At 45.0% G+C, this 21,462-nt stretch overlaps 3 protein-coding genes across 3 annotated transcripts; 1 reads left to right on the top strand and 2 right to left on the bottom strand.

Annotated features, from left to right (window-relative positions):
- Nucleotides 1–57: 57 nt before the first annotated feature.
- On the bottom strand, nucleotides 58–1,885 carry lsm7 (LSM7 homolog, U6 small nuclear RNA and mRNA degradation associated). Its single transcript, XM_082525129.1, has 4 exons — nucleotides 1,799–1,885; nucleotides 1,452–1,542; nucleotides 1,269–1,340; nucleotides 58–521 (listed from the first exon to the last, which is right to left on the bottom strand). Exons 1-4 carry the CDS (start codon nucleotides 1,802–1,804, stop codon nucleotides 379–381), a joined length of 312 nt encoding a protein of 103 aa, XP_082381255.1. The 5' UTR covers nucleotides 1,805–1,885; the 3' UTR covers nucleotides 58–378.
- Nucleotides 1,886–1,923: 38 nt separating this feature from the next.
- On the top strand, nucleotides 1,924–4,566 carry LOC309701129 (kelch-like protein 23). Its single transcript, XM_082525128.1, has 4 exons — nucleotides 1,924–1,941; nucleotides 2,040–3,111; nucleotides 3,242–3,653; nucleotides 3,772–4,566. Exons 2-4 carry the CDS (start codon nucleotides 2,142–2,144, stop codon nucleotides 4,073–4,075), a joined length of 1,686 nt encoding a protein of 561 aa, XP_082381254.1. The 5' UTR covers nucleotides 1,924–1,941; nucleotides 2,040–2,141; the 3' UTR covers nucleotides 4,076–4,566.
- A 2,700-nt stretch (nucleotides 4,567–7,266) lies between these two features.
- Nucleotides 7,267–21,375, bottom strand: cers4b (ceramide synthase 4b). The gene is made up of 11 exons (XM_082523040.1): nucleotides 21,241–21,375; nucleotides 20,068–20,244; nucleotides 17,892–18,009; nucleotides 14,572–14,690; nucleotides 14,019–14,076; nucleotides 13,845–13,895; nucleotides 12,765–12,857; nucleotides 12,245–12,373; nucleotides 9,205–9,311; nucleotides 8,865–9,021; nucleotides 7,267–8,792 (listed from the first exon to the last, which is right to left on the bottom strand). The coding sequence occupies exons 2-11, from the start codon at nucleotides 20,241–20,243 to the stop codon at nucleotides 8,595–8,597; spliced, it is 1,206 nt and encodes a 401-aa protein (XP_082379166.1). The 5' UTR covers nucleotide 20,244; nucleotides 21,241–21,375; the 3' UTR covers nucleotides 7,267–8,594.
- Between the last annotated feature and the right edge of the window lie 87 nt (nucleotides 21,376–21,462).

The following is a 21,462-nucleotide window of genomic DNA, read 5'->3' as shown; positions in this document are numbered from 1 at the left end:
TTCTGAAGGCAAAGATGTGCAGCCAGCAGAGTAGAGCAAAACTTCCAAAAGTCGGCATAATTACATTTTCACTTTATTTTCTTATCAAAACAACAAAGAATAGTAAAAAGTTCACTTATTCTGGATAAAAAGAAAATGGTACTGTTTACACATCCCACATTTATGGGCTCTTTACAACACAAATCTTTACAAATTTGCACATCAGACTGAAATAAAAGGGAAGTGCATTCAAACGTCTTTTTGCTGCTTAACTAAATCGTCTTGGCTCCATTAATGATCACCGTTATTGTTAAAACGAAATAAAAACTAAGGAAAAGAAACAACGAAATATTCAAGTGTGTACAAGTACGTGTAAGTTAGCAGGGGAGAGCTTGTGTGTTAGCCGTCCTGCTGCTGTATGAATGGGTTTGGTATGGCTTCCATGCCATCCTGAGGACAGATCAGCACTACGGAGGTTCCTCTGCAGACCACCAGCCCCAGCTGCCGGGTGTCTTCTGTCAGCTTCAGCTGGTCATCTGGATCTAAACACAGGAGTTGCAGGAGCACACAAGTAAGCGTCACATTATCTACGACAGCAGTCGATGCTGCACGATCAGTTTAAATACAGACACGGCTTTAACAGTAAGCCCCACCAGTGTTCAAGTAACTCCTATGAGCTACTCAGTTTCAGTTTTTTCAACCCTAACTTCACTGTGGTGTCGCTGAGAAGGTTTAGCCTTAATATCTCAGGTGCAGGAGCTCCACCCACCTGCTGGAGAGGAGCTGAGTAGCTATTTCAAACAGTCAATAACATGAGGCTCAGTTTAAGTTAAAAAAAACAACAAAACTTTAATTTAACTCAGCTGGGCTCACACTTACACCCACACGCTGACATGACTTTAGCATGAAAACTCCTCAGTGTGAGTGAAGGCTACAGCTGTCATAGCTCACACTGAGGCTGGTGGTCAGCCCTGAGCTAAGGATCAACGCTTGGTGAAACACACAGCTCGACTCAGTATACTAAATAACATTTCCCAGTTGTGGGACCATCGGAATACTTTCACCATCACCAGTAGCCTTATTTTATTTTACTGGGTCCTCCTTCAGTAGATGTGATCACAGAAACACTCAGGTTAGTCTGGGCACTGCCTCAGTGTTGCAAATGACTCATTTGGGTTCAGGTTAAAGGAAACGCAAAACACTTCAGTGCTGGCGCAGTCTTGTGTCATTCTTTGTTCCTGTAAATCATTTTTCCCTCGCATGGTCTTGACTTTAAAGCGCACACTTACCGCGCATATACTCAATAGTGCCGTCCAGCACCAGGTTCAGCAGAGGGTCAAATCCTTTAAGGACACCGCTGGCTGAGGAGGAAACAAATACACGGTGTAAAGTCTCCATTAGCTGGACATAAGGACAGCAAATCCCGCAGCGCTGCTTAACTGTTAGCTTGTTATCATAACTGATCCACCTACCTTCTCGTCCTCCTTGAAACTTTACACGAATCGGCTTATCGATGTATTTGGACAAGTCGAAGATGCTCTCCTTTTTCTTTTTGTCTTTATCCTGCGCAGAGAAAACAAAACACGCCGTTTGTGAGTCGCATGTGTGCTAGCCGCGCACACAAACACCAGCTGAGCATGAGCCCAGCTAGCTAGGCTAGCCGTGTTAGCTAACATGATACAACAAAAACACCTTATATTACTTTGAACGTGCTGATTTAAACCCGGGTTACGGCTGAAACACACACTCACGGGCTAACAGCATATCCGACAACGTTAAAGGTGCAAAGGCAGAAAAGTATTTGAATGTACGAACTCACCGCCATGTTAGCTGCGTGACACGGAAGTGAAATTTCGACCACAAGAATGTTCCACCAATCAAAACACCGAGCGCCTTTACATGACGTCACTGCTTTTTAAAATGACTCTTCATGATTTAATTTAATGGGGCTGGTATGATAGGGTGAGTTAGTTTTTATATTATAATATTTTATATTATAACTCACAGTTTTATCATCAGCATCTGCTTTTGGAACTGACCCCCTTTTCCTTTGCTGTCAGTCGAGGGGGGGAAGTCTATTAATAGCACCAGCTGGTGTGTTGGAAAGCAGAGGACGAGGATCCGAGCAGAACACAGGAGGAGGGGTGGCTGTTTGTTGTGACATGGCTGACAGAGGTGACCATGAGCTGAAACTGCAGAGCTTTGAATTGACGCTTGTATCAGAAGAAGAGGATGAGTCTGCTTCACAGGTGAAGGACTCTGAGGCTGATATAACACCTGATGCTAGCCTACAAGTAGAAGGAGAGATTTTTTATGTCAACCGTCAACATCTGGCCCTGCAGAGCCCTTACTTCAGGGCTCTGTTCTTTGGCCGTGGGTTGGAGAGCAGCAAAAGGCAGGTAGAGATTAAAGGTGTGAGTCTGCAGCATTTCAGGACCTTGATGGAATATACCACAACATGCAGCCTGTCTCTGGACAGAGAAAATGTTACGGGCATCCTCGAGACGTCCGACTTTTTGCAGCTGGAGCGAGCCAGGCTGCTGTGCTGTAAGTTCCTGGAGCGTGAGCTGCACCTCAGCAACTGTTTGGGGATGATGGCCTACGCCTGGCAGCTGGGTTGCACTCAGCTTTATGCCGCAGCACGACAGGTGGTGCTCACTCACTTCTCCGCTATTTCAGCTGAAGAGGATTTTCTGTCACTCTCAAAAGAGTCAGTAGCAGATCTACTTGCCAGCGATGACCTAACCATCCATAAAGACGATCTGGCTCTGGAGGCAATACTGCGCTGGGTGTCATTTGACCCTAAACGAGAAGAATATTTCCTGGAGCTCATTGAGCTGGTGAGGCCCGAGTCTCTGTCGTTGCCTTTCATCACTGAACTCTTGACCAGAATGAAAAGCTCTGATCCCAGAGCCAGGCTCATCATAAAGCTCAATGAACATTTCCCAGCATCTTGGTCAGTGGGCAGGTCAATGATGAGGACCAGGGCCAGAGAGACCCTGTTCGTGCTGGGCGGGCCTCATGATCAGGAAGAACAGGCGCTGTTCCAGTATCACCCGATGAGTGGTAGATGGCAGAGCTGCGCGCCCCTGCAGAGGAAGAACCTCACACAGTACTCCGTGGCTGCAGTGGGTAATGGATGCATAATGAAACTGGCAAAAGTTAGATGTGTGCTTATTTTTCATGTGCTCGTTTTTATGATCTTACATGAATATTGAACATTAAATTTTCACTGATTTTTTAAAATTTCCTTTTTATTTAGGAGACAGTGTGGTCGTGACAGGTGGCTACTTCCGGGATGTTCTGTGGTTCAGTGTGGATTGGGTCCGGATCTACGAATGTGGGAACCAGCGCTGGGTGGACGGGCCAGCCCTGCAGAAGTCCAGACACAGCCACTGCTCCATAGGGCTCGAGTCAGTACTGTATGTCCTGGGGGGAAGTATGGACGAAGGTCTTGTGGATGATGTAGAAAGGCTGGTCCTTGGGTCAGAGGAGGGTTGGGAGGCAGTGAGTCCCATGGTCAGGGCCGTAGAGAGGGCAGCCACTGCTGCTCTGGGGTCGTGTATCTACGTGGCGTGTGGGCTGGATGAAAATGGCGAGGTTTATGGTGGAATTCAGAGGTATGTGGCGAAGGAGGATCAGTGGGATGTGGTCTCCTATTCTCCATTTCCACGGTGAGTATCTTTCTGACACTGCCAGATTTACATTCTTATGAAGTTTGAGCTTTCAAATTAAATGATACAGGATGATCAGCTGACAATTAAACAGAAAGATTAATATGTTTTTCTTTAGATACGACCTGGTTGCCACGGAGCTCAACAGTGCCCTCTACCTGTTCGGAGGCCAAGCCCTTCGTTTTGACATGGAGACAGATGAGTGGACGGAGCTGGAGGAGGAATGTCTGAACAAAAAGTTCTTCTGTGGCTGCTCCTCAGTCACTGGGCAGATATACCTGCTCAGCGAGAGAAAGAGTAACAAAGCATTCCCGAACATGGTGCTGCTGGACCCTTACATAGACACCTGCATTGAGGTAGATGATGCTATACCCTGTCCCGTGCCCCTCAGAGGGTGTGTCACCGTAAGAATGATCCCATGATGCTCTATGATGGTTGAATGAATGTGGAATTGTGCAAATCTCTCGAGCCATCCCTCTTTCTTTATATTTGGTCAGGAAAATGGGAAATGGGTGCAGCAACTCATGCAAACCTGAAGGGAAAGTCAATATTTGGTCTGACCACCTTTAATTTTTCAGCACAGGCTGAACTATCAGGCAAGCTTTAAGTAGTCTTCAGGAGTAGTTCTCCAGGCTTCTTGGAGGACATGCAAAGCTCTTCTTTTATTCTATTCTCTGTTAAGATGATCCCAGAGATCAATAACGATGAGTTCCAGGCTCTGTGGAGAGCAGGAGGCAGGCGGAGGTTTGAAAGTCAGAAGAAGCAGAATACATATGTGTGAACAAGAGGGAGACATGCAAAGAGCAGTGATGGTGAAGGTAGATCCGTTTAAATATCAACCATCCAAGAAAAGGGAGAGTCCAGAAGAGAGTGCAGTCAGGGTGGAGTGGGTGGAGACGAGTGTCAGGAGTGATTTTAGACAGAAGGATAAAAGCAAGAAGCTACAAGATGCTGGGGTTAGGGTTAGGGTGATGAACATGAACAGAATGAACAGAAGGGAGAGAGGCAGCAACCCTGGGGTGATCCAGTAGAGGAGGAGAGCACATCAGAAAAGACATGATTCACCCTCACACATTGTGACCTATTAGTCAGAAAGTCTGTCACCCAGCCGACCAGACTAGTGTCAAGCTTGAAATGATTGTAAAGCCTGTCAGCAAGTAAGAGGGTTGAATTGTATTAAATGCAGATGAAAAGTCAGCAAATAATAATCTTGCGTGGGTGTGGGGGGCCTCAAGATGCTTATACAAGAGATGCAGGAGTGTGACAGCAGCATCCTCCACACCTCTCCCTGCTCTATAGGCAAACTGGACGGGGTCAAGATGGTGTTCAACATGCATTAAAATCTCCTTCTTAATTATCTTCTCAAATGTCTTCATCACTAAAGAAGTCAGAGCCACAGGCCTAACATCATTCAGTGCCTTAGGAGAACTGCCCTTAGCAACAGGAACAATGATCGCATGTTTCCAAATTTTAGGTACCGTCTGTAGCTCTAAAGAAAGTGAGAAGATATAGTGAAAAATCCCACTCAGCTGATCAGCACAAGTTCTCAGTACCTGTCCACAGATGTTGTCAGGTCCAGGACTCTTGCTTTTGGTATGTCTAAAAAGATTAGCTACCCCTGTCTCATCAATACAAATAGATGGGGGAGTGATAGTCCTTTCCCTCAGTGTGCTGGTCTGCCTAGAACAATCATAGTTCTCAAAACGAAGGTAAAAACTGTTAAGACTGTCTGCCAGATGTTTGTCAGAGGTAAACCCCTCTAAGGTAATGCTGCTTTTACCTTTCGTCTGTAGCCCTGCCATTGTTTTCATACCAAGCCAAGCTCTTTTGAGGTTGTTACTGCTGAGTTCTGCCTCAATCTTATTTCTATACCTCATCTTGGCAATCTTTATTGCAGCCCTCACCTCCTTCCTCAATATTCTCACAGTGGGAACGTCTCCCTCGTTAAAAGCAATTTTCCTTTTAAGAATCAGATCCTTAATATCTTTAGAGAGCCACGGTTTGTTATTAGGGAAAGTCTTAAATTCTCTGACTGGAACCACAGTCAGAGAATTTAATTACCGTTGAGCTCAAAGGTCCTATTAATAAACGGTTAAGGAATGTGTATTTATGACGACGATTTGTGAGACTGGTAAACTTATGATACGTACGATGGTCTTTCGTTCTACACGGTGCATTTCAAGGTCCTGCACCCATCCGTCGGTAAACTGTACCTGGGCTTGTTGCAGTGACCTGAAGTTACTAAACTTCACGAGTGTGTGCACTCACTCCAAGAACCTATAATTATAAATCTGAGCGTGGTGAAAGTTGGGCACTCTGTCCACTCTGTGTGCTCGTAAGGGTCTGACCCGTTCACTCCTTTGATTTTTTCCTCGTATCTTTTCTTTTTGTTTTGTACATACCTTTTTTGTGCGGCAAAGAAAAAACAAGAAGGTATTGGAACCGGAGAATGAACGTTTTGCGGTGCTGCAAACGCTTGCATTTGATGCGATACTTGATTGTTTTGCCACTAGTTCCCGGCATGCAATGCGCGAAAATCACGTGATTGCTAAACAAGGGGGAGGGTGCATCCGGCCTCCTCGGCTGTAATTGGTCCAGCCCAGAGTCGATCATGACCAATTGGCCAATCCAACACCTTTCAGTACATATACCCTTCCTTAAAAAAAAAAAAAAAAAAAAAAAAAAAAATCCATCGGCCCATAAAAACAAAAAGTCGCCAGCGGCCCACCGGGCAAATGCCCAGTGGGCCACTGGCCAGTCCAGCTATGACAGAAGGGATGGTAGATATATTGGACAAGGATGTTGAATATGGAGCTGCCAAGCAGGAGGCAGAGAGGAAGACCTCAGAAAAGATTCATGCATGTAGTGAGGTAGGACATGCAGACGCTCGGTGTGACAGAGGAGGATGCTGTCTGTCACACGGTGGAGTTCCTGCAGATCCCCAACTGCACTGGCTGAGACTCAAACCATGACAGAGCCTCCACTGTGTTTCACAGATGGACACACTGCTGTACCTCTCTCCTGACCTCTCCTGTACACACTGGCCACGATTTGAACCAAAAATTTCAAATGTAGATTCACTCCACAAGACTCGTTGCCACTAATTTTAAGTCCAATTTGGCAAACCTCTCCCTGTTTCCTTTCATTAAGAATGGCTTGTGGACAGCCACTGAGAACATTTCTGAGGAGGCTTCAGCGAACAGCAGATGGATCAGCTGAAGGGCCAGATGCATCTCTCAGGTCCTGTGTCACGGCTTTGCTTGTGTGTTTTTTTCATGTAACTCTTTAGGACAGGACGTTCAGAGACTGTTCATCTGCTGTAGACAGGCCTGCCACCTCTTTAATCCTCCACAGATGTTTAAGGACTCGCTGCGCAACATAAAAATGAATGAAAAAGCAGCCAACCTCCAACCTTCATGAAGCCTGGAGCAATACTGCTCAAGAGCACTTTACAAACATACCAAGAGGGTGTCAGTCACCTCGATAGCAAAACAAAGTTTGCACAGTACTGTGTATGGTTACCTGTCTGTGTGTGTGTGTGTGTGTGTGTGTGTGTGTGGGGGGGTCTTCATTAGTATGAACAAAATGTAAAAGTGTTTAATAAAAGCTTGACTGAATTTGTACAGGTTTTATTCAGAAGTCATTTATTTAAACTGTTCGAGTTGTCACAAATCAACACTCATAATAAAAGTCAAATGCAGGTTTCATGAGGACATAAAGTGTCTCCTGCTTTTATATCTTCTTAAAAACAACATCCAGGTGAGTCTCATTCACTGCGTCGGCCGTTTAGCGCTCCAGCATTTCACTTTAAACCCCCTGCTGTGCGGTGGGCGTCAGTGACATCACACCCCTGCACAGACACGCCCTGTTTCTAGCCCTATCACAGCCATCGTTACATAAATGATGACTGGATTAGCATGTTCACCTGCAGCAGCACGGCGGGAAGACACATGTAAAATCACACTAGCAAGCATCAGAACACAATTTGGTAAATATTAAAATATACAGCTCCTAATATCTCTACATTCATTTTTACCCAGGAGCATTGCATCGATGCATTTAACGCCACTGTCTAAAATAGCTCAATAATGCCCATCTGTGTGAATCAGGTAGAAATGACAACACAAAAACACGTAACACACGTTACAATAAGGCCTTTTCTGTGTGTTGTTCCAAAAAGGGGAACCCTAGTAGCACATAGACTTCATATCTTAGTGTTCAAAACACAGCAGCCAAGGCACAAAACAAAAGACCCGAGTAGGAAATCATGCTGCCTGTGAGAAAAAGACACGATGCACAGACACGCACACGGTTCACGTCCGTGTTTGTAGAAGAAATACTTTTTGTAAAGGCATCAGAAAGGGCAGCGTCTTCTTTGTGCACCAGGGGGCGCCATAGTTCTCCTAAAAAGTCTAAATCTGTCGCAGAAAAATACAACTTCTTCAATCATACGAGGGATTCAAATACAGATTACAGTGAATAATGAATAAAAACAGCCAATAAAGTGATTTATCAACAGATTTACTACAATCAGAACTGTGTGCATGAGCAGCCATGTGGACATAAATCAGTCAGAGTAGTTTGTTCCATTTAAAATAGATTACACCATATTATACACAAGAATTAATATGTTTTAATACAAACAATATTTTTTTTAAGCTCTCACTCAAAAAAAAGCAAAGATGAACTAAAACGCTGTCCTGAATATTTTCAAGTTCTTATACTACAGGGACCAGAAACGGCATCGCAGTGATCACGCGCTCTCATCATACGTGTTCTTATTGTTTTGATATTAGTGTTATGAGTGGTGTCACATTCGGTGGATCAACAATCATCTGTGCTTCTTTGCTCAGAGGCAAACCTACCCTGACCTGAAATCATCAACGGACCATGTTGGAGACATGGAAGTGGAAGCGAAGCCGTGGACTCGATGTGAAGCCACTATCTGGTTTTGGGTAGTCTGCTGTTTCTATTTGTCTGGTTGGTCAGGTTGTTCAGGACGCAGTTGTTAGCCAGCGATGCCAGTCTGGAGTTAATCGCATCCTTCCTCTGCTCCCAGCTGCACTCACCCCCGTCTTCCTCTTCTTCTTCATTGTCATCTACCGGACTTTCCTCGTCGCTGCGCACGTCACCCTCGATCTGTGGAGAAGAATAAAAGTTAACCATCCGATTCCTCGTTTCCGCTGCTGCTTAAACAGCCTCTCGTCTCACCTTGCCCACAAAGGCAAACCTGTAGACCATGCGCAGGATGAGATAGGCCCAGTAGATGTGCAGCAATTGTAGCACGAACAGAAGAGCGTTGAAGAAATAATAACCAAAGAAAGGCTCGTAGAACTGCATTGAAACGATCAGGGTGCTGTGGATGATCCTGGAGGGCAAACACAGAAACAGTGAGATCAGCTGTTCCTACAAACTCTCGGGCTTCAGAGCATCGTGTGTCGTACCGATAACGGGAAACTTTATCTGTGCTCTAAGACAAACTGTACATCAAACCTAGTTGGACATTTGCACACCAACACATGAAACTACGTCTGATTTAACAGTTTCTTACCTGCTTGGAAAGACATACAGCCTCGTGACGAGGAACACCAGAGCAAAGAGGACAAACAGGACGTCGCATGTCTTCGCCCACAAGGCGTAGTGTAGCATCTTACCCACCTGTCAGAAAAAGGAAGGTAAAAGTTCCTGTGACTTAGAAAAGACAGTGAAGACGTTTAGGTTAAGTGCTGTGGGTGTGAGCCCACCTCCCCACAGCTTCCTGTTCATCGGCCCCTGACAGTAACGACCTGCTCAGGTGTTTTCAGGTTATGTCATCAGGTTTGATTTGTGGTCATACAATTACTGATGTTCTAATCTCGGACGTACGCCAGGGTCAGCTCCACCCCCATTTTCACTTTTAAATATAAAAAGTCATTTTTAAACATCGAGCACTTCAGTGTGTTTGTCCTGCAGGGGTCTCAGATCTGAACAGGTTCAAGTGTAAAGACGTCACCTGAGTTTACTGACTCGAACGTTATCTCTTTGTTCCAGGTGGTTTTAGCGCAGCGAGAGAGAAAACAAGTGGGTGTGGCTGGCTCGAAATCAAACCTCAGACTCACTGATGAACTCACCTGCACTCAGTAACTAATCATCTATTGGATATGAAGCCAGCATCGTTTTCCCTTTATGATTTTTATCAGCGTCCAGGCGACACCCTGTCACGCCCGAGTTGACACGACTGCATATTTCCTCATCTCATGTAACGCGGAAACAATCATCATCGTCACTTCTTATCATTGAAACAGCCTCACAACACCCACGGACAAAGGAACAACTGTCACCGAGGTGGTCAAACCTTTACAGCCAGGACAAGCAACAACAGAACGAAACCTCTCGCTGTGCGCGGCTCACAGGACGTGTGTGCTCGTATGAAAGAAGAAGGAAATTCACAAAAATACACAAGTTCCTCGTTTGTGCAATAATCTGCCATTTTAAACGTTTGTGTGCGAGCATAACGATGCAGTCTCCTCCACACTGCGCCGTGCAAAAGTCTCGAACCACCACTCAGTGTTTTATATTTTGCTTCCGAGGTGCCAGGCGCTCCTGGAATTTTTAAAAGTAGCCTTGAGCAGCGGTTTTAAACTTTCTCACCCATTTTCAGTCCAGTCCTTGGACCTGAGTCACTTAACACTAGGGCTGCCACAAACGATTATTCTGATAGTCGACTATTCAGATCATGCATCCATTGGACATACAGCGTACAGCTTATTGCACCAGCAGCATCTGCTCTTATCTAACTATCATTAGCTTACAGCTTTAAGTGTTTACGGTGCTAACTAAAAATAAAGACAAGATGATAGTTTATTAAATTTTAATGAAATTTGCAGATTGTTTCGGTGAAGTTTAATAAACTCCTTGCTATCTAAAATATAACAGGACACCGGAGTAAATTCTGGAGCATCTCACACTTCTGATGATCAGCTGTCTGCTTGACGTTTATTCAGCTGTGTAAAGACTATAACTTTAATCTCAGCCAAACCGATTTACTCAGGAACAAATAAAATACTAAAAAAAGCCAAACAATAACATTTTGAAGTTATCTAAGTGACTCATATATCATGTTTAACCTGAGTAGCGAAAGACGGCGGTGGGTTTGAAAACGATTAGCCGGGAGTCCGGTGTTCTCACGGCTCTAGTTAGCCTAGCCCCCGGCTAGCTATCGAGCTAGTGGGTAACAGACGTCTCCGAAAACGTCGGAGCGCTTTTGAAAATATGCGGTGTCCTGATAAACTGAGCAGATATTTGAGGTTTACACAGCTACATTCTCGCCTGAAAATATGTTAAACGTTTATTTTGTGACCCAGAAAGAATAATAAGAGTAATATTAAAACTAACCAGCTGCCGCCATTGTTGGAAACTGAGCTGGGCTGCGCTATGAATTCTGGGACACAGCTGCTTCTTCTTCTTCGGGGTTTAACGGCAGCTGGCATCCTTGTACATGCAGTGCTGCCATCTTCTGTTTCAGTCCGTTATTACACTCTTAAATCCTGCTTCTTATTCTTGCGTCTTTTGGGATCTTACAAAGCTTCAAACGACGCGTCGACTATTAAATCAGTCGTCGACGATTTTGATAGTCGACGTAATCGTGACTAGTCGACTAATCGTGGCAGCCCTAGTTCACACTGATGAATCGGTCAAGCTTGAAAAAAATGCAACTCAAGTGTTGTGTCTACACACAGCAGACAACTTGGCAAAGACCCAACTCAAGTTGAACCTCGAGGCACTTGCAGGTTATTAGCAGCCTGCTGACCGACTCCCATTTCTTTTGTTGAACTTGTGAAAAAGGCCAATCATAACAGAGTTTGACAGGAATATTTCAGCATCATGTGAAGTGTCTCTGTGAATATTTTTAAGGGAAATGAACACACAGAGGACGAGAAGAAATCCTGTCCTTGAAAACTTGGGAAAAACCAGCAAAGACCTGTTCCGGGACCCGAGGGATACATCTGTCCCTTCAGCTAATCGTCTACTGTTCACTGAAGCCTCCTCAAAAATGGTCTCAGTGGAAGGGTGGCTGTCAAAACGTTACTCTTAAGGCAGGGAAGCAGGGAGAAATGGGTGGGCTATGCCAAATGACACAAGAAATCCAAAGAAAATCAGTGTCAACAAGTCCTGTGAAGTGATGAATCCACATTTGATCCAAATTTTGATTCACCATTTGGAAAGCATCCGATTGGCAGCACTGACAAACAAACTGCCACTGCAGTCAAAACGAACCTGGATGGAAAACATGGACCAGCCTCCCAGAGCCTGTTCATAGTTTCCAGTGTGGTATCATCCTGACAGGGAATGGAACAAAGTACAGCCTCCAAGAAGAGAGCTTTGGGATGTGCCTCGTGAAGCCTCACAGAGTTCAGGCTGTGTTCCAAAATAAAGGTGGTCATACGAACATTGACTTCCCTGCTGTGGCAGACGCTTGTGAACGAGGCAGCGTATAAAAGTCACTTTCATTTCCAAATATGCTGCACTTACTTCCCTTTTGTTAGAAAACAAAGAATGAAGTAGTGGCGTTTGTACTCACAGTGTATCTGGAGGCAGGTGTGGTGTTTTACCTCGAGAATAATGTCGGCAGAGTCGTGGACCAGCATCACCAAAGTGCCCACCCTCACATAGTTGGCAATGTAGGAGAAACCGATGAGAATTATGGTGGCAATATGATGAACCACCTGCTCCTTGAAATCCTAAAACACAAACACACATGCATGCACGCATTTAAAAACATGCAGCAGCATAAACAGCAGCTGCACGGGTGCCGTTTGAAACCAGCATGATTGTCTGCACTGATTCGTTAATTTAAATAATACAAATATGACAGCAGCAAAGCCTCCTGAAGGACAGAAGCACTGAAATGATTATAGTATTCAGTACAGTTCAGGTTTCTGTGGAGAGACTGAACTGAATATTCAATATACTGTAACACTCAAAGTACAGAGTTATAGATAATTACAGTTACAGATAATCCAGAACATAATCTGCATTTGCTTTTTTTACCATTGGACTAAAACGTTACATTTCAGGGATTAAATGTGGAATAATAATCAGGTTCTTTATGTGTTTTCAGTTAATACTCACTTTTCGCTTCACATCCACAGAGATGCTCAGAAGCAGCGACAAATAGAAGCTCATCTCCAACATGTAATACCAGTAATGAGCCTCAGACACAGGCTGATGAAGGAGAGGGAGAGAGCAGCTCAGTGTGATCATTCAGTGGTTAAACAGAAGCTTTTCCAACACCATGCTTATTTGTCCAGACTTAGAAAGCAACAATGGTGATGCACGCAGCAGCATTCACAGACAGATGTGTTAGACTGTTAATCACTGAACTCCAACGTGAACTCTAACTACATGCTTTTGAGGAACTGAAAGAGTTTAATAAACAGTTTTCTGAACTGATTCCTTTAAGTGTGCTGAAGCAGGTCTGGACTTTTTGGGGTAGTGCAGGCAGATATTCAACTCTGCTGAGTATTTACAGCTTCACCTGTCTAATAGCTTCAGGGCTAAAGTCTAGCAAAGGTTCAGTGGCCACGTAAGAACTCCTCGCTCTCATTTACAAGCACAGAGGACGTGCTTCATGCACAGGAAGTCATGGTGTAATCTTAAAGAAAAACATTTGGAGAAGACTCAAAAGTGAAAGTTTGCAGCGACACAATGACAGGAAGTTGACTGAGGTATTTACCCTAAAATACGTCCTTTCTACCCGTCTGAGAAAAAAATCAAGTCTGCAGTAGCAGAGCTGTTATCGGTTAAATGCAGATAAAGAGAGCCGTGGCTTCCAGGGAAGAACGTGTGCCATCATCCACACGGCAAGTTAAAAACTCAGGCAGGAAGGAAACCACAAAAGCATTCAGAGCTTTGCAGTCAAGGAAGTCGCAGTTGAAACATTGTGGATGGAGTCTGCATTAAAAACGATCAGCGTGCTCTTTCTGCACTTTCCTTGCTTTAAGTAGATCCTATTGTTCTTATGACCTGAGTGATGCAGATTTTCAGTTTTAGCTCACAGACATCTCTGCCACTTAATTCTTCATGACTATAAATGTTAACTTAACAACAGAGCAAAGAATCAAATGACCATGAATTAAAGAATCTACGACTCATGTTACACTTGCTGCAAACCCCAGCATTTACACCCCAACGGCAAAATCTGTGTCCTACCTGTTTGGGATAACCCCTCCAGCACTCGCTCTGATCCCAGAACCACGGCGTCTAGAGGATGGAGGAAACGATAAATCTCTGTGCCTCGATCTTACTTCAACAGCGTAGTAAGCAGATGTAGATTCTCAAAATTCAGTGAAAGTCTTTTAAAGAAAAAAGTGACGACACACTTACATCAATTAAAGAGCCGAGCCCTGCTGTGAACGACGTGAGGTAGAAGAAAAAGCGCCAGCTGCAGATAAGAACAGACGCATCATCGATTAGCGCTGGGATGTCACAGTGGCCCACTTTGATTTTAAATGGGCGAGACGAGTGACAAGAAAGTTTTCGTTTATGAACAAAACTATCATGACCTGGATGATAGTTTTGTAGATGAATCAACAGAGAGACTGAAAATGTCGTTTATATGGTGGTAATTACTTTGGTGTAGCATGAAGCTCCACTGTGGATGTCTTTATCATTCAGAAAAGCTATAAAACTTAAATGTTGTAAGAAAATGTAAAAATTCTGTTCACATTTTCCAAAGCCATCTAGTGGGCCGGATCGGTGTCTTTGCTGGGCCCATTCTGGCCCCTGGGCCTTATGTTTGACACCCCTTATTAGCGGATGCTGTGTAAATGAACTACATAGTTCTATGAGATCAGACAAAGATGTGACCAGGCACACGTGTGACATCTGTCCAACAGGAAATTGCTCAACGACTGAGTGTATGAGAAGAAAAACTCACGAGGCCTCGCAGAACTTTTTGGTGCTGCTGGGTCTGTCCTGGTTCCTTCTGTGTCTAAACCAGGTCTGGATCTTTCTCTGCGAGAGTCCACACTGCTTCCCCAGGCCCACCACTTCACTCTGAGCGCGCACACACACACACACACACACACACACGCACACACACACACACACACACACACACACACACACACACACACACACACTATGTAAATACGAGCTGCTTTCTCATAGCAGGCATTGTTACAGCTTCATCACAGCTCTCGTCCTGTCGACGTGTAGCTCTGCACCCACAGAGATAAATGTGCTCGACCACTGTTAGCGTGACCTTCCCTCCCTACATCCTACATCACAGCGCCGAAGGTCCCTCTGCTGAGTGAAACCTAATTACAGGGTTCAGTGTGACACATGCATGTTTTTATTTGGCTACACAGGCTCTCTGCACCCCCAGCATCAGCTCCAGCACTGTATCAAAGGATAAACTGTGACACCACACCGAGCAGTGAAATGATTTTCCCACGATTGCGTTGTGCAACAGAAATACAGTCGTTGTATTCAGGAAATAAATCTACTTTGTTTCACAGCGTGTTTGTGGCCAAGTTATTTACATGGGGAACAGCAAAGTCGTTAGCTGCTGCTGCTGCTGCTGCTGCTGCTGCTCGCGGCCCCATGGAAATAGATTTGCAAATAAGCCAGAGCATGCGCACACACACACACACACACGGGTAAAAACAATGTAGAAAGGCGCTCGTGGAGCGGTGCGTCTCCACTCGATATGCTCAGTCATGCCTCGTCCTGACAGGTGTACACCCCTGCCTGTCTGCACAGCAACACGGCTGCTCTGCTGCAATGCCAAATTACACCAAGAGGAGGGTGGAGGACTTCCATGATTCGGAGAAAAGTAACAGTTACAGACTAATAGCGCTGGTTTGTCCTCAGATTTTAACTAATTATTCTGATTATCAGCAACATAATAGGAAAGATTAATAGGGTGGCTGGATAAACTGTGGCTGTAGCTCAGGTGGTAGAGCAGGTCATCTACTGATCGGAAGGTTGGTGGTTCGATTCCCGGCTTCCCCTAGTCTGCATGCCAAATATCCTTGGGCAAGATACTAACCCGAAATTGCTCTCCGATGCATTCATCGGAGTATGAATGTGTGTGAATGTCAGTTGTGCTGGTGTGAATGGGTGAATGCACAAGTTGTGTAAAGCGCTTTGAGTGCTCAGAAGAGTGGAAAAGCGCTATATAAGAACCAGTCCATTTACCATCAAAGGGACAGACGGGATTATGTTTAAAAGGAAGATAACTGCTTCTCTCACAGTGCAGCGAACACGCTTTTTGTAAGCTCGAGCCTCGCAGCCTGAGCTGCATCTCTGTGGGGACGGCCCGTTTTCAAACTGTTCCTCGTTCCAGAGGAAGCTGGCACACAATCTCACTCTTTCTCCTGGATGGAGCCACACCCAGCACGCATAAACTGTTTGTGTCACACAGTAACAGATGTTCCTATTTATTAACATTAAGAGTGCCTGGCTCAAGGTGAGATTTTCCATTTAAATTTGCATAGACTTTGCAGGATGCTTACATATTTATATAGATGATCATGAGATACAGTTTATGTAGTCGTTCTTTAACCAAGACGGAGGTCTGGGCACAGATGTCATTTTTGAGCTCAGTATAAGTATAATCCTAAAAAATGGGAATTGCTTTGTAGGTTTTCATGTTTTCACACACTGAGGTTAATTATGGAGTTCCACAGGGTTCAGTTCTAGGACCAATTCTGTTTACATTATACATGCTTCCCTTAGGCAGCATCATTAGAAGACATAGCATACATTTACACTGCTATGCAGATGACACCCAGCTCTATCTGTCCATGAAGCCAGATAACACACACCAATGAGTTAAACTGCAGGAATGTCTTAAAGACATAAAGACCTGGATGGCCGCTAACTTTCTGCTTCTTAATTCAGATAAAACTGAGGTTATTGTACTCGGCCCTGAAAAGCTTAGAAATATGGTATCTAACCAGACTCTTACTCTGGATGGCATTACCTTGGCCTCCAGTAACGCTATGAGGAACCTTGGAGTCATTTTTGACCAGGACATGTCCTTCAACGCACATATTAAACAAATATGTAAGACTGCTTTCTTCCATTTGTGCAACATCTCTAAAGTTAGAAATATCCTGTCTCAGAGTGACGCTGAAAAACTAGTTCATGCATTTATTACTTCCAGGCTGGACGACTGTAATTCATTATTATCAGGAAGTCCAAAAAACTCCCTGAAAAGCCTTCAGCTGATCCAAAATGCTGCAGCAAGAGTCCTGACAGGGACTAGAAAGAGAGAGCAGATTTCTCCTGTTTTGGCTTCCTGTTAAATCCAGAATTCAAAATCCTGCTCCTCACATACAAGGTCTTAAATAATCAGGCCCCATCTTATCTTAATGACCTTGTAGTACCATATCACCCTATTAGAGCACTTCGCTCTCGCTCTGCAGGCCTACTTGTTGTTCCTAGAGTATTTAAAAGTAGAATGGGAGGCAGAGCCTTCAGTTTTCAGGCCCCTCTTCTGTGGAACCAGCTTCCAGTTTGGATTCAGGAGACAGACACTATCTCTACTTTCAAGATTAGGCTTCAAACTTTCCTTTTTGCTAAAGCATATAGTTAGGGCTGGACCAGGTGACCCTGAATCCTCCCTTAGTTATGCTGCAATAGACGTAGGCTGCCGGGGGATTCCCATGATGCATTGAGTTTTTCCTTTCCAGTCACCTTTCTCACTCACTATGTATTAACAGACCTCTCTGCATTGAATCATATCTGTTATTAACCTCTGTCTCTCTTACACAGCATGTCTTTATCCTGTCTTCCTTCTCTCACCCCAACCAATCACAGCAGATGGCCCCGCCCCTCCCTGAGCCTGGTTCTGCCGGAGGTTTCTTCCTGTTAAAAGGGCGTTTTTCCTTCCCACTGTTGCCAAAGTGCTTGCTCATAGGGGGTCATGTGATTGTTGGGTTTTTCTCTGTATCTATGAAGCGCCTTGAGGCGACTTATGTTGTGATTTGGCGCTATATAAATAAAATTGAATTGAATTGAATTGAATGTTTTCAGCACACTAGAAAAATCGGTGCATTAAACTGATCTTTAACCTATTGGGCTGCATGCTTATAAGTGACTTCAACAATTCATTTATTCATATATTGGTGGAAAATTTACTGTATTATACAGATGAGTGTCACATTTAAAGCAATGACTCCCTGTTACGTGTACCATAGTTACAGTAGTGCACTCCACGGACAGTTAGAGGGTCCTGTGAACACCAACCTGCGATGGCTGCTGGCTGTGCTGTTTATAGAACGCTTCCAGCTTTGGGATGGAAGCGGCTCGAATCCAAATCCGATCCTTCACACCTAAGACTTTGCTGAGGGGGATGGCGATGACCCTGAGAAGACAGAGACCAGAAGAGATGAGGAGGGGAAAAAATGCATTTTGCTGCTGTTTTATATTTATATGCATATATGTGCATAATAGCAAATGCAACCCTGTTAATAAAACAAACGGGAGTAATTCGTTTTGCAGTACTTGAAGGATTAATGTGTGATGTCATCAACAGCTGCTCGATGTGCTCCAAACACAGAAGAGCAACAGAGGAGCTCGTTACTCCTGACAGCCTGTGGAGCTGCTGCCGTGGGCGGGTTGTGCCCAGACAGCCATTATCCGATCCAGCATCAAGAGACACTTGATCTGTGTGTGTGTGTGTGTGTGTGTGTGCGTGTGTGTGTGTGTGTGTGTGTGCGTGTGTGTGTGTGTGCGTGTGTGTGTGTGTGTGTGCGTGTGTGTGTGTGTGTGTGTGTGTGTGTGTGTGTGTGTGTGCGTGTGTGTGTGCGTGTGTGTGTGCGTGTGTGCGTGTGTGTGTGTGTGTGTGTGTGTGCGTGTGTGCGTGTGTGTGTGTGTGCGTGTGTGCGTGTGTGTGTGTGTGTGTGTGTGTTACAGACGGAAGGAGACAGAAAGATCGACAGAATAATACAATATGAGGGTATCAGCAATGAATACATGTTTAGATAAATGTGCGTGTGTGTAATTCTATCTCAGAGATAATGATCCTGAAGTGTGCACGCAGGGAGAGATCGGAGATAATGAGAAGGTCAGGGCAGCTTCACAGAGGGACACACAGTGCTCTGGTTACAGGAACACACACACACACACACAGCTGTGGCCTGAGAAGATTGCGTGGAGACACCTTCCAGCTGGCCGACGTCTACGCGAGCACAAATGACGGTGCCCACCTCTACGACCTCTACGACTCGCACACAGCACACGCCATCATCCTCCGACCCCGGACTACTCTCACAGCTAATGTTACCAATCTGCTAAAACATCGCTGATGAAGGCACAGACGAGGATGCTAATCTTCAGCTCTCACAGACAATACAGCAGCTGACGATGATGATAATGGAAAGGCGTTCAAGCTGTGGTCATGTGGGCCGCGTCTCTGCCAGCCCCGAATAAATTCTTGTCCTGTTACCAGAGGAACTGGTTAACTGTACAAACAGGTTTACTGTGACGTTTCTTTTAAAGCAGCTTTGCTCACAAGCATAAATGTGATGGGCAGAATACTGTGAAAGCTCTCGTCTGTCTGATTTTGTGCCACTAACATTCTGAAACATTCAATCCTGTAAAACCAAGAAAGTGTTTGAGACGCTGAGACAAACGCATTATCAGACCAGATGCACTCACAGATTAACTGTAGCCTCGAATTATTATTATTTCTCTTTAATTCATCCAAAGTGTTCAAATGTTACGTTAAAGTAGAACGCTATGAAATGCGTATAAAGAGGAGTGAAGATCTACTTTCTTCTAACTGAAATATTCGAAAACCAAACGCAGTCTTTTAAGAAGTGTCAGGTATCTGAAGATAACATTCAAATCCCTTCAGCTGTGACAGCAGAAATATTCTGACCTTTTCTAGGGAACCTCTTGAAGCACCGGGAGGACACATTTAATAAGCACTAGTAGGACTTTCTGTGCGATCACCCCGACAGCAGTCACTGACTGGTTGGTGTGCACTACACCTTGCAGAGGCAGCTTACAGAGAATCAGCATTAGTAGCCATGCATCGTAAAACCTCAGCTATAAACTTCTGTAGTTGCCATGTCCGAGTGTTTTCCCTCAAAAACACTCGGACACACTTAAACACAAGGCTGGAAGGAGCCTGGGGGGAGACGGGACTCTCACACAGCATGTAGCACATGAACAAAGGGAAAAGGAGGCGTTCCTCAGCAGCTTAGCAGCAAACACCCTCCAGCCAGCCACCATGACCAAAACAAGTCAAGCAGAAAATTACTTTTCCCCCACAAACAGCATCACACTGCTTCCTTCAACTAATTAGGTAAAACTGAAAAGGACAAAACTGTGCGCCACATAACTTACTGCTCTGCTGATTTCAGCCTATTTAATGACAACAGCCAAAAACCAGAGCTCGCCGTGAGCTCGGCCTCACCTCTCAAAGATATATCTGATGGCTATAAAGATCAGAGCTAGTGGCAAGGTGTAGATGAGATGCCTGGGTAGAGGGAAGTGGCCCTCTCCTTCCTTCATCTCCATGTCTTTCCAGTGATTCCCAGGAGGGATCCAGAACTCTTCCCGCCACAGCCACTCGTTCAGCAGGGCCTCCATTCTGTGGGGCACGAAAGAGGAAGAGGTGAGTACTGTCTGGCCGCACAAACACAGTTTACCAGAACGGGAAGTGGATTCAAATTAATGACAAAGAGGACAAGAGGAAACTGTTTGCTCACGCACAGAAATGATGGAAAAGAACAACTGCACAGTGTCATCGCTGCTACTGCATCAGCTCACATGGCAACATGTTTCGATTACATGATCAATGACGGTGATTTCACCTCTTTACATCTAGTTTATCAGCAGTGCAGTGTTTCCCCCAGAAAATATTCACAAAACATTTTTAAGCAATAAATGAAAAAGCACAGCAGCAAATACGACACCTTCAAATGAATTTGAATTATTTCCTGTTTCAGGCTTTAACAGGTTACATCTCCTGTTAAATGTAACCACAGAGGCGCAGCAGCTGCCGCCTGTCACAAACATGAATCAGATGCAAACCCGCTTGTTCCTGACTCAATGGGACAATCAGCTTATCAGCCTTTCAGAAAAGACACCTCGTGTTCAGGTCCAAACACCTGAGCAGCGCATCGATATTATCAGCAGACGTGTCTGTGCCTGCTTTTCAGCAAAATCTGCGCAGCGCAGCCTTCATGCGTTCAAGTCTCTGTCTGCACACACACACACACACACACACACACACTGTATGCTGTAAGCTCACTACTGTTATTCCCTGTAAACGGTTTGCACGGTCTGGGTTTAAAAGCTGCTGCTGCTGAGATCCAATCGATCCGCGTATCGATCAGGTCGTAGCTGTGGAGGAACGTGAGCGCAGATGTGAAAGCCTGCGCAGTCAGATGACCAGACAGACCGTAACCACTGTGCGCCGACTGCACGGCGAGTGCGCCAGATTAAAACGCGCAATAATTGATCCATCAGCTGTTATTCGCGGAAGCACAGCAAACCCACGGGTCCATCAACCATTCAACAAACCACGCAGAGAGCTTCGAAACAGCGTATCTAACACACCGCAGAGAGGAGATGTTGTGCTCACCTGTCCGCGATCCTGTGATGGGAGATGGAAAGCGAGGCAACAGCGGCAATTTAGAGAGGAGGGGCGTGTGGACGCACCCGCTCCTACCAGCGAGGGCGGAGAGCGGGCGTGTGCTGTCATCATCATCATCATCATCATCATCATCATCATCATCATTCTCTGCTCTGGATCTTGCGCCACAACACGAGGATCGTAGTATTTTCTCACCAGCCAAAATCTGCT

Source organism: Aulonocara stuartgranti (genome assembly GCF_965226115.1).
Source record: "Aulonocara stuartgranti genome assembly, chromosome: 23".
NCBI classification, from domain to species: domain Eukaryota; kingdom Metazoa; phylum Chordata; class Actinopteri; order Cichliformes; family Cichlidae; genus Aulonocara; species Aulonocara stuartgranti.
The sequence above is the reverse complement of the archived record's forward strand: the minus strand, read 5'-3'. Positions and strand labels throughout refer to the sequence as shown.

What these genes read in the sequence shown, in the direction of transcription:
- lsm7 (XM_082525129.1), bottom strand. An exon ending in GTTTCAAGGAGGACGAGAAG is followed by an intron (nt 1,341 to 1,451) that starts GTAGGTGGATCA and finishes TTTCCTCCTCAG; the next exon opens with CCAGCGGTGTCCTTAAAGGA. An exon ending in CACTATTGAGTATATGCGCG is followed by an intron (nt 522 to 1,268) that starts GTAAGTGTGCGC and finishes TCCTGTGTTTAG; the next exon opens with ATCCAGATGACCAGCTGAAG.
- LOC309701129 (XM_082525128.1), top strand. Translation starts at nt 2,142, where the DNA reads ATGGCTGACAGAGGTGACCATGAGCTGAAACTGCAGAGCTTTGAATTG. An exon ending in GTACTCCGTGGCTGCAGTGG is followed by an intron (nt 3,112 to 3,241) that starts GTAATGGATGCA and finishes CTTTTTATTTAG; the next exon opens with GAGACAGTGTGGTCGTGACA. An exon ending in TCCTATTCTCCATTTCCACG is followed by an intron (nt 3,654 to 3,771) that starts GTGAGTATCTTT and finishes GTTTTTCTTTAG; the next exon opens with ATACGACCTGGTTGCCACGG.
- cers4b (XM_082523040.1), bottom strand. Translation starts at nt 20,243, where the DNA reads ATGGAGGCCCTGCTGAACGAGTGGCTGTGGCGGGAAGAGTTCTGGATC. An exon ending in ACAGCCAGCAGCCATCGCAG is followed by an intron (nt 14,691 to 17,891) that starts GTTGGTGTTCAC and finishes GTGCGCGCTCAG; the next exon opens with AGTGAAGTGGTGGGCCTGGG. An exon ending in CTGTGGATGTGAAGCGAAAA is followed by an intron (nt 12,374 to 12,764) that starts GTGAGTATTAAC and finishes TTTGTGTTTTAG; the next exon opens with GATTTCAAGGAGCAGGTGGT.